Source organism: Acanthochromis polyacanthus, chromosome 3 (assembly GCF_021347895.1).
Source record: "Acanthochromis polyacanthus isolate Apoly-LR-REF ecotype Palm Island chromosome 3, KAUST_Apoly_ChrSc, whole genome shotgun sequence".
NCBI classification, from domain to species: domain Eukaryota; kingdom Metazoa; phylum Chordata; class Actinopteri; family Pomacentridae; genus Acanthochromis; species Acanthochromis polyacanthus.
In genome coordinates, this window is record NC_067115.1 from 42159304 (window position 1) to 42173280 (window position 13977).

The 13977-nt window shown below is 39.8% G+C and overlaps 1 protein-coding gene across 1 annotated transcript in view; it reads right to left on the reverse strand.

The window, feature by feature from the left end:
• Positions 1–1317: 1317 nt before the first annotated feature.
• wipf2a (WAS/WASL interacting protein family, member 2a) overlaps positions 1318–13977 on the reverse strand; it is a 29012-nt gene continuing 16352 nt past the window's right edge. The window contains exons 6-8 of the mRNA XM_022196542.2: positions 13278–13523; positions 6512–6613; positions 1318–3569 (exon numbers count right to left, since the gene is read on the reverse strand). Of these exons, the coding sequence (XP_022052234.1) occupies positions 3526–3569; positions 6512–6613; positions 13278–13523 (392 nt within the window). The 3' untranslated portion in view covers positions 1318–3525. The remainder of the gene's footprint in view (positions 3570–6511; positions 6614–13277; positions 13524–13977) is intronic.

A 13977-nucleotide genomic window follows, 5' to 3' on the forward strand; every position in this document is an offset into this window, starting at 1 on the left:
AAAAAAAAAAAAGTCTGAGTGTATCACTGCAAAAACAACAAAACTGAATTAACTAAAACATGTTAGAATATAGAACATGCACATCAATTTCCTGTTGTAAAAACAGAAATGTTTGAATCGATTTCTTTCCTAAGCTTGGAAAATTACATTTTACTCAGTGCACCTGCAACTTTCAATTTAGCTTTAGTTTTACCAGGCTTTTAATTTAATATTTTACCTCCAGCTGCCCTTCTTTTAGGTGATTTACTTGTTTTTCAAATTAAAATGCTCAATGAATGGTTCAGTATTTACTTTAAGAGGAATGAGCAGACTGTATGATTCAGAACAATAATCATTTAAAGCTTTAATTTCTATTGAGCCATAATCAGCGTATCATGTAAAAAACAAAGGGCACAAAGATCTTCATTTGTATTCTCTCTATGTATGACATTTTATTTGCAGCCACAGTGCAAATAAAGTGCATTAACGGAGCCATCAGTCATTAAGTCTGAATATACTCTGTGTTTCTGTCAATAAATCCCATGAAAAGCCTAAAAAGAATTGGTCTAATGTATCCAAGTGCTGTTTTGGCGTGTCTGAAATGAGATTTATTACGCTCTCCTCTTCAAACTAAATTGTGCCATTTTGGTGGTAAAATACACTGCGTTTTCAATATGGGAGCTTAAAATCTCTAAATTTGTCTTCAGTTCCCTGGTTATGCTGGACAACTCAACATTGGATTTTAATCGTATCCTGTTCTCCGAAAATGCTAGTTTGGTTCACTTAGGACCTTTTTCAGAGCTTTAAGTGTTTTGGCGACAAAAGGACGATAAATCCTGTTCATTAACAAAGGAAAAACAGCAGCACAGGAGTAAATAATCAAGTGAATGATGAGTATTCCCTAAAAGTCAAAGGAACAGCTGTGAAGGAAAACTGAGGTGATCATGAAGACAAACATCAGGTAGTCACTGAACATGTTGAAGTATCAGACATGAGAACCATTCTCCAAGACTGAAGCTCGCTGTCTGTATTTTGTACGGCAATTCTTAGATTTTGTAAGGATCAGTTCAGTCAGATGACAGAAAAACTGTAGAAACTCAAACTATGTTGATTAGATTGTTTAAACTTTTCAAAAGCAACATTAACAAACTATGTATGCTAATGTTGACAAATCAATCTAAAATGAGCTTTACTTCACAGAAAGTAAGGTGAGTTCCAAACGCACAGTAAAAGTTTCACTGTAGCGTCGCTGCAAAAACTTAAGTGACTTTTCTGCTCACTGCTGTTTACAGACTTATTAGAAGACAGAAATCAACAGAAAGCAAAAAACACAGTGCATCGGGTGCCCTTTTCCCCCTACAGGAATATATTTATTTGAAATTATTTCAAATGATAAAAAACATGGTTGATTAACATGAAATGACCACAGGGTTTTGCTCTTGAGCGTGGACAAGGTGAAAACATGAGGAGACAAATGTGTCAGGTCACCTGGTGTCGAGGTGAGTGTGCATCCAGAGAAGGAGGTGTCAGTCCATTTCTTGTATTTGTTGTGTTGTCGCCATCGTCCACCACCTTCACTAAATTACTCGCCCTTTGCGACACAAAACCAGAGCCCCAAACTGTTGGCTTGTTAATAAAACCTCACATACATCCATTAAAGTCATTCACCCTTATGGCCAAACATCCAGAGAAGTGCTACAGAGTCTGCTCTATCAGACCAAAGCTCACCGACTGGAACATTGTTATAACTCTTCATCATTTTTCTTTCCTATATTACAAGCTTTTTACAACATAAAAATAGATCAATAGCTATGATTACCATATTCCTTAATGTAAATATACACTATTTATTGCATTTTCAAATAGACTTGCATCTTATTTACTTTGTTGTCATCTTCTTCCCCCTGAAAACAACAAAAAAAATAAAAGCACTGGTACCGATGACAGTGACAACAGCTTTGTGTAAGGCAAAGACCAGCAGGAGGCGCTGCATCACTGAGAATGGACAATCTGTTTTTTGTTTCCACTTTTTTTTTTTTTATGTGCATGGCACTACAGCCTGAATATGATGCAATTAGTGTTTTAAAGTGAAGCTTAATGATTCATTAAAGGTATAATAAAGAACCTTCATCAGTTTTTAACAGTTCTCTGGCACTTACGTGTTACTGTCTCTTTTTTTCTATTTAATTTTTTTACTTTTTTAGCTAGCTGCTACCATCTACAATCTGTACAAACTGCTCCTTGCATAGCAATTAACCCACGTCTTTCTCTGGGCGTACAGTCCTCCTTTAAAAGGGCCACCAGCAGCAAAAGTAGAGCTTTTAGATCAACTTCCCTGGAAGAAGATTCCTGCCAAAAGTGAGAAACAATCCCTTGTAAACTCCTCCAAGAAAGCTGCAAATCGGCAGCGAAATCATCTGAAGTTGGCCCAGTAAAAAAATAATCATTTAGTGTTGGACTCTGCTGTGGCTGAACACAGGAACCACCATGTGTTTGGAGGAAGATGCTGGCTATATGAACGACAGTCTGGAAGAAACATCAGGGAGAAATTGGGGACGAACCCTCTTAGTTCTGTGTGTGTTACATCAACGTGAATGTAAACCTGATATCTTACGTGCATAAATCAGCATCATGCACAGTGTGTCGGTTTAGCAGTCAAGCTGCTGTGCAACAACGCCCATAGATGAAACTATGAACACCCCCCAAAAACGAAAAAAGAATATAGAGGGTTAAAAAACAAGCTGGAAACTCTCCAAATGTAAGATTTAACAACCAGGCAAGAATCTGCCATAACTTGGCAAACTAGTGTTGAGCTCTACGATCAGAGAAGCGAGTAAAAAAATGTCAGTTAAATAAAGAACATGTATAGAAACTGTTGTCACTCTGCAGTTTGACTCCACCCGCATTTGGCACACTGAGAAAGAGAGTTGGTTTTAACACACCCTTACCTGGCACAGCTGGAACGGCTATTCAAGACAAAAACTAATCAAAATAATCTCCATGAAGCGCTACACGCGTGGAATTATCAGCTTTGTGGGAAAACTTGAGCGGAATTCATCTGCTGAAATAATTTTCATTCATAGTGTTGATTTTTTTATCCACAAATAATGCAAACACCAAAAATAATAATAATAATAAAAAAAGTTGTTAATCAGAATTATGAAAGCACAATTATCATCATTACTATCATGAATATGCATAAAAAAGATGGAATGCAGAGATATGGAAGTGTTCGGAGTTTGGTCCTGATATGTTGTCAAACAGAAACCTCTGCGTCCGTCAGAAGAGGAGAGGTCGAGGTGGTCACAGTCAGAAAGGTGGAGATGGTTTCTCACCTTCAAGTGGTTTCGTTCTCTCGTGCAAAGACAGAAGGTGAGTGCCGACTAGCATCAGACCTGCGTGGTGTCGCAGTGCTTACTTCACCACTGTGCTTCCGGCTGGTGGTTTGGTGTTAGTGTTTGTGTTGTAGTGCGTTTGTGATTCTCGTGCTTCTTCGTCACTCCCTCCTGACCGCCCATCGAGTCCAAGGTCCAAGCTGAGGTCTGTTCACCTCCCCACCGGCGGCGCTGGAGGAGCTCCTCTCATCATGGCTGAGGACACAAAGGTGGAGAGACAAGGGGAGCTACAGGTCAGTCCTCACTTCAAAACACACACTGCTACAAATGAGCAACTGTGAAAAATGGGCCTGAAGTTCCACATGACTGCTGTGGCATAAACAAAAGGAGGATACTCCTTGGCAACTCTGCTAATCTGGTGTGTGGACACTTGGAAGGAATGAGGACTCGTTTATGCTTTATTGATTTCCTGTCAGCTTTTAATTGTGTGCAGCCTTACATTCTAGCTAAGAGGCTCTCAGAAATACTTTGCTTTGACTTTGGAACTATATGTTGGCTGGTCGACTTCCTGACTGTGAGGTCACAAAGAACTCATGCTGATGGCTCCCTGTCTGATGTCAGGACATGCTCTACAGGCTCACCCCAAAGCTGTGTCGTGTCCCCTTTACTGTTTGTGCTGTACACAAATGACTGTCAGAGCACAAATGATTCAAAGTTCATTGTAAGATTTACAGAGGAGTTGGTTACTGTCAGCCAGGAAGAAGGTCACGGCCCTGTGATGGACAACCTCACTGAAGGGTGCAATAATTCAAGCTTACAACTAAACGTCAGTAAAACTAAAGAAATGTTGATCGACTTTCAAAAAAATCCACATTTCCCAAAACCCACTTTCATTAATGGAACAGATGTGGAGACTGGAAGCCAGTACAAGTATTTGGGCACCATCTTGGATGACAAATTGACTTTTGAGGCCAACATGGACTATATCCAACCAGAGGTGGTTCTTTTTAAGGAAGCTGATGGATTTTAATGTTGACAGTTCCCTTTTAAAAATGTTTTATTCATCCTTTTTTGAGTCAATCCTAACTTTTGCAGTGATTTGCTGGTACAGGAACCTTAGCATCACTAATAAAAATCATCTGGGGAGCATCGTCAAACTTAAACCACTGGAACTACCAGCAGCTTCACAACGTTTATCAAGCAAGAGCCATTCAGAGGGAAAGGTCATCTGAGCCGACCCACATCACCCTCTGTTTGCTGAGTTTTGACTTTTGCAATCTGGAAAGAGGTATTCCTTCTCTAAGAGGGTCAAATGAAACGGATACTTCAGATCATTTGTTCCCTCAGCTGTAGGGTTTCTAAACACGTTTAAGGCTTGTGTCCCTGCATGGTCATGATAACTCACCTCATGACATTTATTATTTACATCTATGTTTCTATGCATTGTACTGTAATGTTTTATGATCTGAATTTTGCTGTTGACTACTGTTGCAAATCAAATCGCCCAAATTAGGACAATAAAGACTTTCAAATCTAAGTAGAGATGGGAATAAACAACCAAAATATTCTTTAAGCAGTGAAATAAATCTGAAACTACGGGATCGTCAAAGAATGAATCTTAAAACTTTCAGAACAAAGGAGAAAGTGAAGAGTGGGCAAGATCAGCTGTGTTATATTATTTTACTTCTTTTTTTAACTACTTACTACTTGTGAGTATTTGGTAGCATTTTTGTGCTTTTGCTCAAGACTAGTTGCAAGGCAAAAAACAAAGATGGGAGGGAGATGTGATAAAGGTCCCTGACTGGACTAGACTCACTGCAGTGACAATTATTTGAAGAGCCTACCTCTGTATAAACAGGAAAATGCTAAAGTTTCAGGCACTTAAATGTTTGGGATTCTTGGTCATGAAGCAGTACAATAAAGGCAAAATGTCTTTAGTGCTCTGGCATGACTGCATTATGAAACCAAAGCCAATCAGATCAAATTTTGACAAAAACATGAACCTTGGTTCAGATCTCAATTAGGACTTTTAAGGTGTAAAAAGACTCAGACAGATTCAATCCATAGACCAGACAGGTACCTTTAAAAAATGTGCAACTATTGGATTCAGGTTTTATGTCTTTACTGCCCTCTGTGTAAGTTTCAATATTTTTTGAAGCCATCCTCACTTTACTTGGACTATTTAAACGTGTGAAATGTTTTTTTCTTTTGCTCTTCAACCTTTCAGCGTTAGGGGAAAAAAATGTGTCTTCATTTCAAGAACTGTACATTTATGTAGATTATGTCATGCTCAGAAAAGCTGGATTCTCCTGTAAATCTCATAGCTGAAGCAGCAGTAATGCACAGCAGAGCTGAACTGGAAATGGAGGATAAACAACAGACTTACATATTTTACACAAGTTAGGTAAGAATATTACACACAGTAGCTCACCATTGAACACTGCAACAGGATGGAGGCAACAGAGCAGCAAACAGTGCAAAAGTTATTAAGCATGCATAGAAGTCATTAACTGTGAACCTAAAAAGAAGCCACAGCAGCTTGAGGTTCATCTGCTATTAAACAAACCAGCTCCTAAGGCTGGGCCATAGAGCTAAAAAGACAATCACATTCAAATCTTTAGACCGATCAATATAATCAACAGTTATTATTTATTTTTAAATGAATTATTTTTAGGAAAGCAAAATTTCACCCTGGGGACTTCTGTACCCATCCCTGACTGTAAAAACAATAGAAACTACATATTGATGAGCTGACTTTGCTTCCCGCCTGCACTCATTTTCTCACTCTGCTTCTCTTATTGTACCACACACACAGTGCAGCCGGACAACAACCTGTTAAATGATTGGCTGCCACTTGTAGTGTGCTCCGTTAGCAGGGATATGATTGGATGTTTATGAGGCAGGGAGGCTGCACACTATGCATTTGTTTATGCAATTCCAATATGATTCATGGATTAAATCAGTGTCTCAATAAAACTCACAGATAAAACACCTCCTTTTCTGCTTCTTCATTCTTTGTTGTTCTAATTTTGTAGGTTTTCAACATTGGACATCTATACCTTTATACTGAGCAAATAAAACTAATCTGTTTGAAAACACTGCTCTCTGTAAGCAGAATGGATTTGCAAAAACTGTACACTTCTTAAACAGTCAAGAGGAAGAAAGGATCACTCTGCTGCGTTAAATGACATTCGTACTTTTGTTGTTTTTGCTGGGGTAGACCTTGTTGGAAGGCCTGTAGTCCTCTGGAGGTGGAAGGTCTTCAATGGGATGGAAGTTGAACTTGGATTCAAAATCATCTAAAGGAAGAAAAAAAAAATCAAGTTTACTTCAAGGAATCTTTTTAAAAATTTCAATGCAGTCCAATCACAACAGCAATAAATTCAACCGTTTTAAATCTTTAAAATGTTGTTTATTTTATTTAAATCAGAGTGAGAGAAATAGTAACATTATGATGCCGTTTTACCTGCATTTGTTACTATTAAATCATAAATACGAAAACCACCAATAAAGTTTAGTGAATTATTATTTAACAGCTTTTTTAAACTTAAATATGCCCTAATAGAAGTTACTGATTTATTAAAATAATGTTTGGGTTTTAAGAAACAACTTTTGTTTTGATAACATGAAATCTTTATTTAATGCTTGTTCCGGCTTCTTAAAGAGTGAAAAACGCCGTACGCTCAGTAGACATGAGGTCAAGCATCAACCTTAAAAACCTCCTTGGTTACCTTGTTATGAAGTTCACAGAATTACTGACGTGTACGTGAAGTAAATGAACCTTAGACAGTAATCTAGGAACTGTCCCTGATTTGTCCACTACAACAGGAAACAAAAATGGCTTGTTTGCATAGCTGCAGTAGAATATTTAACCATTAGGGGCCACACACCCATCAACAGCTAGCCCTAGTCCCTGAATTTAAACAAGCATCAACACTTTGTTTCTTTTTTCATTCAGCTCTACATTTGAGGGTGGGATCAGCCAGATTTTAGTCATGGAAGGCGCAAAGTGCTGAAGAGTGAAAAGGTGTCAGGTTGCAGGTTCCTTCTGGATGCGACTGCTTTTGGTATCATTTTACATAAAACTGTTTGCGAGTGGGAAAACCATGATTTTTCTTTCAATTCAATTCAATTCAATTTTATTTTATTTATATAGCGTCAATTACAGTCAAACTGTCTCAAGACGCTTTACAGAACCCATATGCCTGACCCCCAGAGCAAGCCCAAAGGCGACAGTGGCAAGGAAAAACACCCTTTTAACAGGGAAGAAACCTCGAGCAGAACCCGGCTCTATATAGGGGGACCCATCTGCCTGCTGGCCGGGCGGGTTGAGAAGGACAGAGGAGGGCAAGGGGGAGGGATGGGAGGAGAGGGAGGGGTGGGAAAGCAAGGAAAACACAACACACATTTGGATACATGTATGACAGGATATGTGACACAAAAAGTATAAGCTAACATTGAAAACTGACTCATAATTTACTCTTATGATGTACGGCTCTGACATTAAACATAGTCCATATATAGCTAGCAGTAAAATTCAAACAGTATGTAAGTTAGCATAACAAGTATAGTGAAGGCGATGCAGAGTTGACTGGTGGAAAAGGGGAGCTGGAATGACATTTCAGTTTGGACCACTATTGGAGAGGTTTCACCTATCATGTATGCTCAATGCATTTTCAAATATTCATCATAGATGCAAAAAACAGAATTTTAACATTTAATATTTTAACAGAAAAATGGCGGCGCCCTGTCAGGCTGCGGCTGCTGCGGCTCCCAGCTACGACATTTCGTTGCCAAAATTTCACTGCTGTGTTTTTTGTGCAATGACAATAAAAGAAAGTCTAAATTCTTTTCTCAGAAAGCCTCTGACTGGTGACACACTCTACATTTTTAAAGATCACATCAGTGTCAATCACTGAAAAACAAAAAAAATCATCCTCCTGGGGTGAACAATAAAGGTTTTATGGTTGGTGGAATACCAGAGTAAAAAAAACATGAAAAGATTTTTGACCAAATTTGTACAATTCCTTCATTGGTTTGTATCATTCTATAGAAGTAGAGTTGTACCATTAAAGACCATATGTACATATTGACATGTCTACTAACTTTCGGGTCTCTAGATACATTATTTCTCAAGTTATGACACTTCAATCATTGCTGTACAGATTGACTCAAGAAAACAACACAAAAATCCAACCTATCCTAAATATGAGATGCTTCGGTGTGACTCAATTTTTTTAATTTGGTGAATTGAGGTAGAATCACTGCATTAAAGGACACATGATCCTGACATTTTGGGGTATTAGGTGTACAGATGTGCTGGCCCAGTGTCACTGAAATTCTAGAATAATAACCTTTGCAATATTAACTGCAAAGAAATCTATGGTTACATGCTGTTTTTTAAGCTGGAGAAAATCAAAGACAGATCCACAGTCTTATTAGGGTCCGAGCACCGAGGGTGCGAAGGACAGGCGGTGCCAGGGCACCGACTGTCCAAGGCACCAGCGGTGCCAAGGACCCTATTGAAACCCTAGGGTTTATTATTATTATTATTATTATTATTATTATTATTATTTTTTTTTTTCTCCCGTAAAGTAAATTGGCTTTTTGGCGGCCTTATCATACTCCAAAACGCGTGAAATTTGGCATGCACATCAGGACTGGCGAAAAATTTGATATTTTATGGGAGTTGCGCATGTGCGTGGCAAAATGGCTCTATAGCGCCACCTGCAAACTTGAAAAAGTAGTCATTAGGCCAACTGCCACAACGTTTCATGTACAGCTACAATATTTGGTGGGCATATGCAGAACATCTGGACACACCAAAAAGTCAATTACAGCCACGCCCTAAACCCAACAGGAAGTCGGCCACCTTCAATTTGCTGTAAATTTTTCAAACTTAATCGCTCCTCGGGAAATGACTTGCCTTTTTGGCGGCCTTATCATGAACCAAAACGCGTGAAATTTGGCGTGCACATCAGGACTGGCGAAAAATTTGATATTTTATGGGAGTTGCGCATATGTGTGAAAAAATGGCTCTATAGCGCCACCTGCAAAATTGAAACAGTGGTCATTAGGCCAACTTCCACAATGTTTTATTTACAGCTACAATATTTGGTGGGCATATGCACCACATCAGGACACACCAAAAAGTCAATCACAGCCACACCCTAAACCCAACAGGAAGTCGGCCATCTTGAATTTGCTGTACATTTGTCAAAATTTATAGCTCCTAGTGGATAAGTCTGAGAGAACTGAAATTTGGCCAGTACATGCACCAGACCTTTCTGATGAAAAGTTATCAAAAACTCAACCAGAAGCCAAAAGGTGTGGCCATGGCGGAGCCTCAAACAACTGATCCTTCGCCATGAAACAGGAATTGGTGTCTAATTCTTCTCAACATGCTCCAATCTGCCTGAAACTTTACATGTATGATGACAGTCCTGTCCTGATGTCATCCACATAGGGATATTCATTGACAGTCATAGCGCCACCTTGTGGTTTCAGGAAATAGACATCTTTTACACTTTCATGCCCTATTGTCACCCGGTTGATCATATTCACTTCAAATGCGGTGACAACAGGCTGAACACATTGATGATGCATCCCAGTGAAAATGGTGACTTGTCATCAAAGGGCGTGTCTGTGGCGGCCAAACCAATTTCGATGTTTCGCCATGAAAATTTAACAATTCCTATCTCAGCTGAACAACATCCTATCTGCCTCAGACTTCACATGCTGGATACCAGGTCCAGTCTGAACACATCCACACTCATAAATTTTGAAAAAGTCATAGCGCCACCTGTTGGTAATAGTAAGTTTAAGGCCTTATATTTTCAAGTACAATGGCCCCAAACTTGGTGATATCATGCTGGAAATTGGTCAGTCGAGTCTTCACCTCTTGACAATCACACACTGTGAAGGGTGTGACATTTCATGCAACGCTGTTGCCGTAGCAACCAAATATCGCCATGAAAAACAAAGCCCTTTCTGACAGGTTAGGAATACTCCAATGCTCACAAAAATTACCACACACATCACCATTGACCCAAGGAACAACACTGTATGCATCTCGGCACTGCACATGCTATAGCGCCCCCTACAGTATTTTTAACAAACAGCCCCCCCAGCACGTTTCACCTACATCCATGAAATTTGGGAGGCTTATAGAGCACATCAGGACGCACAAAAAAGCCTCTTGGAGCCATGTCCTAAACCCAACAGGAAGTCGGCCATCTTGGATTAATTGTGAGATTTTTGATGATTTTTCTCATTTTTGAGAGTTAATACCTCCTAGGGGATAATTCCAGGAGACCTGAAATTTTGTCAGTCCACACAGCAGGACTTGGTTTGGAAAAGTTATCAAAAGTTTAACCAGAAGCCAAATGGCGTGGCCATGGCGACCATCAGCGTTTTGATGCTTCGCCATGAAACATCAACTGCTGTATAACTCTCCTCTGCATGCTCCAATCTGCCTCAAACTTTCCATGTGTGATCACAATCCAATCCTGATCACATCTACAGGCCAACAGACACTCTCAGTCGCAGCGCCACCTGATGGAGGGACAGTAAATGCTGTATAACTGGCCTCTACATGATCAAATCAGCCTGAAACTTTTCATGAGTGATCAGAGTCCAACCCTCATCACATCCACTGTGTGAAATACACTCTGAGTTACAGCGCCACCTGGTGGATAGACAGGAAATGCTCTATAACTGCTCTGAACATGCTACAGTCTGGCTGAAATTTTAAATGTATGATTGGACTCTGGTCCAGATGCGATTCAGAGGCCGACATACACTCTCAGTCACAGCGCCACCTGGTGGACGTGCGTGGATTCACGACCAGCGTGGATGCGAGGACCCGTCCATCGCTGCTTGCAGCTTTAATTTTTCTTTAAAATAGGAAAGTAGAAAAAGGAGGCCTGCAACAGACTGCCTGACTCCCTGAACTCAAAATCACAGCCAGTCTGGGTCAACACGAAGATCCTGATGACACCTGAACAGTGAACTTATTTCTTTCAGCCTTCAGACTTTTCTGTTCCTGCTAAACCTAAATTATAGGTGAAAAACATCCTCTAGACCACAGTCTGGACCAACAGTCCAACCTTGGTTCAACAAAAAGAGGTTATCTCAAATCAAACTGAACCACGGCTCAGTTTCTTTACACAATGAAAAGTTGTGTTTTTTCAGATGGTTCATAATTTCAGACTAACTACAGGAAGGTACAGCTGACTATACTGAAAATGAAAATTGAAAAACGAGTAGCTGTTGTGTATGGGAAGAGGAGGACACCAAAAGTTTAACTGAAATATGCTCTGATGATGTAATAACAAATTAGCTACAAAAACTGCTAAAATGTAGACACTTTTCAGGTATTTTGGGAGAGGATAAGACAGAGACGAGAAGAGAGGACGCAACAGCAACGATACCTAAACAAACTGCTGTAGAAAAACACAAAGATGTGCCATGCCGTTAAGAAAAACGACTCACTGGCCAATGAGAAGGACAAATTTCCCTCTAGTGACAACCTGGATAGCTTTCTGGACACTTATCCCTATTCTGATCTATTCAGGTGTCATCAACTGATGTGCCTGATGTCACAAAAAACACTGACTAAAGTGGTGAGTAGTGAATGCCTGCTGACTGACGAAATGTCAAGGTAAGGGCAAAAAAATGAAATGTGCATCTTTAGTTTTATTTCCATCTGACACAGAATAAAGAAAGAGTCAAATATTTTGTCTTGGTCCAGAAGCCTGAAAGCTCTCTCATGCTTTTATGGATGTATTAGTATATTTTTATATCTGTTACATTTATTGTTTTTTGTTTACCGTCCTCTCTGTCTTATTGACACTGCTATTTCTATATTACAAGATAATGGTGATACAGTGATATTACCCTCAACCTACTTATGAATACATATATTTCTAATTATATCATTATTTTAAAAAATATATTGTGCCAACTAATTTGCTTATTGCACTTGTATTTTCAGTGTCACTGCTCTTTCTATTGTATTACGCATTGAGTTCTTACTTGTATTATACATGTGGGGCACACCTTATGTTACGCTGTGACTCTATAGGACAGGTAATGTGGGCTGACGTGAAAAAATGACAGCGGGACTGGAAGGGGAAGGGTTGATCCATGGGTTTTGGATAAAAATTCTAAAATGAAAAATATGTTTCTGCAAAGCTGTATTTGTCTGTGAAGTATTTCAAAAATCAAGTTTAAAAGCCAAAAATAATGTTCTCTGTGGTTGTGGAGGGAACTTCCTGAAGTGTATCTCTGGACTCCTCAGTCTTTAAGGAAGTACAACAGCGAGCCACTTAGAACACCATTTAAAGCAAAATGAGATGAAGAAAGGTGGTGACCAGAGTGATGCAGTCAAACATGAAAACGAATCTGAACAGCCATACACTACAGTCACGGATGAAGGTTACAGCTTCCTTGTAATTATTATAACAGTTCTGCATAGTGCTTCAGTGGTTTCCTGCCTTTTTAATCAGACATTTGCCCTCAGCCATATCTACTAGTATCTTATTTATTTAAAGTCATTGGATTGCACACTTGAAAATTTAAGCATTTTTAGCATTTAAGCGTGTAAGTCTCAGCTGATCTCTTTCAAGCAGTTACAGTGTCTAATGTGATGCGTTCATAACAGATTCAGAATGGTGAAAACAGTCCTGTGTAGTTGGCTGGTACATGGCTTAGAGTGCTACCTGTGCTTATTTCCTCCACACATTTTTTAATTGCTAAATTAAAATTTCTTTCTTGCCTTCTGCTAACTGCACAGGTACCTCGAGGGTAAACCAATTTCCCCTCAGCTTGCAGTCCTTCTGTACTCTAAAAGTCCTACTTGCTTAGTAAAACTGATAAATACACAAATAAGTCAGCTGTTATGAAGATTATGAACACGGAGGGAGGAATATGATTGTGCCAAAGCGACCTGTCACAACTCACCTATGATGGACCTAGAGGAGGAGCTGGAGGAGTGACCGTTCCGGATGGGCGGGGGTGGAGGAGGGGGTCCAGCCGGGGTTCGGGAGGATGAAGAGGATGAGATGGAGGAAGAGGAGGGAGGAGGAGGTGGTTTGCCCACTCGGCTGTGGGACTCTGAGGCTGCAGAGCTGTGGCCACGATACGGGGGTGGGGGAGGAGGGGCATCCCGACCACCGTTACGAGACCCGAGAGGGGGCACCTGGGGAGCTGGATGAACAACACACGCATAAACACATGTGCGCATACACACAAACACGATGAAACATGAGGTTATTCTCTGCTTTATGGTCAATACACAATTCAGAGAGAAGTTCACACCGATCACAGAGCACATGGCTAAGTAACATGTTGATTATGCATGCTATAAAATTATTTCTCAACCTTTAACTATAAACATGCTATTTTCACAGACATACAATGTGCCCTCACTGAAAGGTGGTGAAAATGATGTTTAACTAACCTGTATTTCACCGTACAGTTTGACTAACGTACCAGTAGCATCCCTGCAATGAACCGATCTCTCAGCACGATATTTTCAAATATCACCCAAAATAATATAAAACTGCTCACATACAGTCTCCAGCTACTTCTTTCCTTCTGCTATTTTCCTCTGCATTTAGATGCATCTTTAATTGCTATTACAGTGTGTTGCAGGATACAC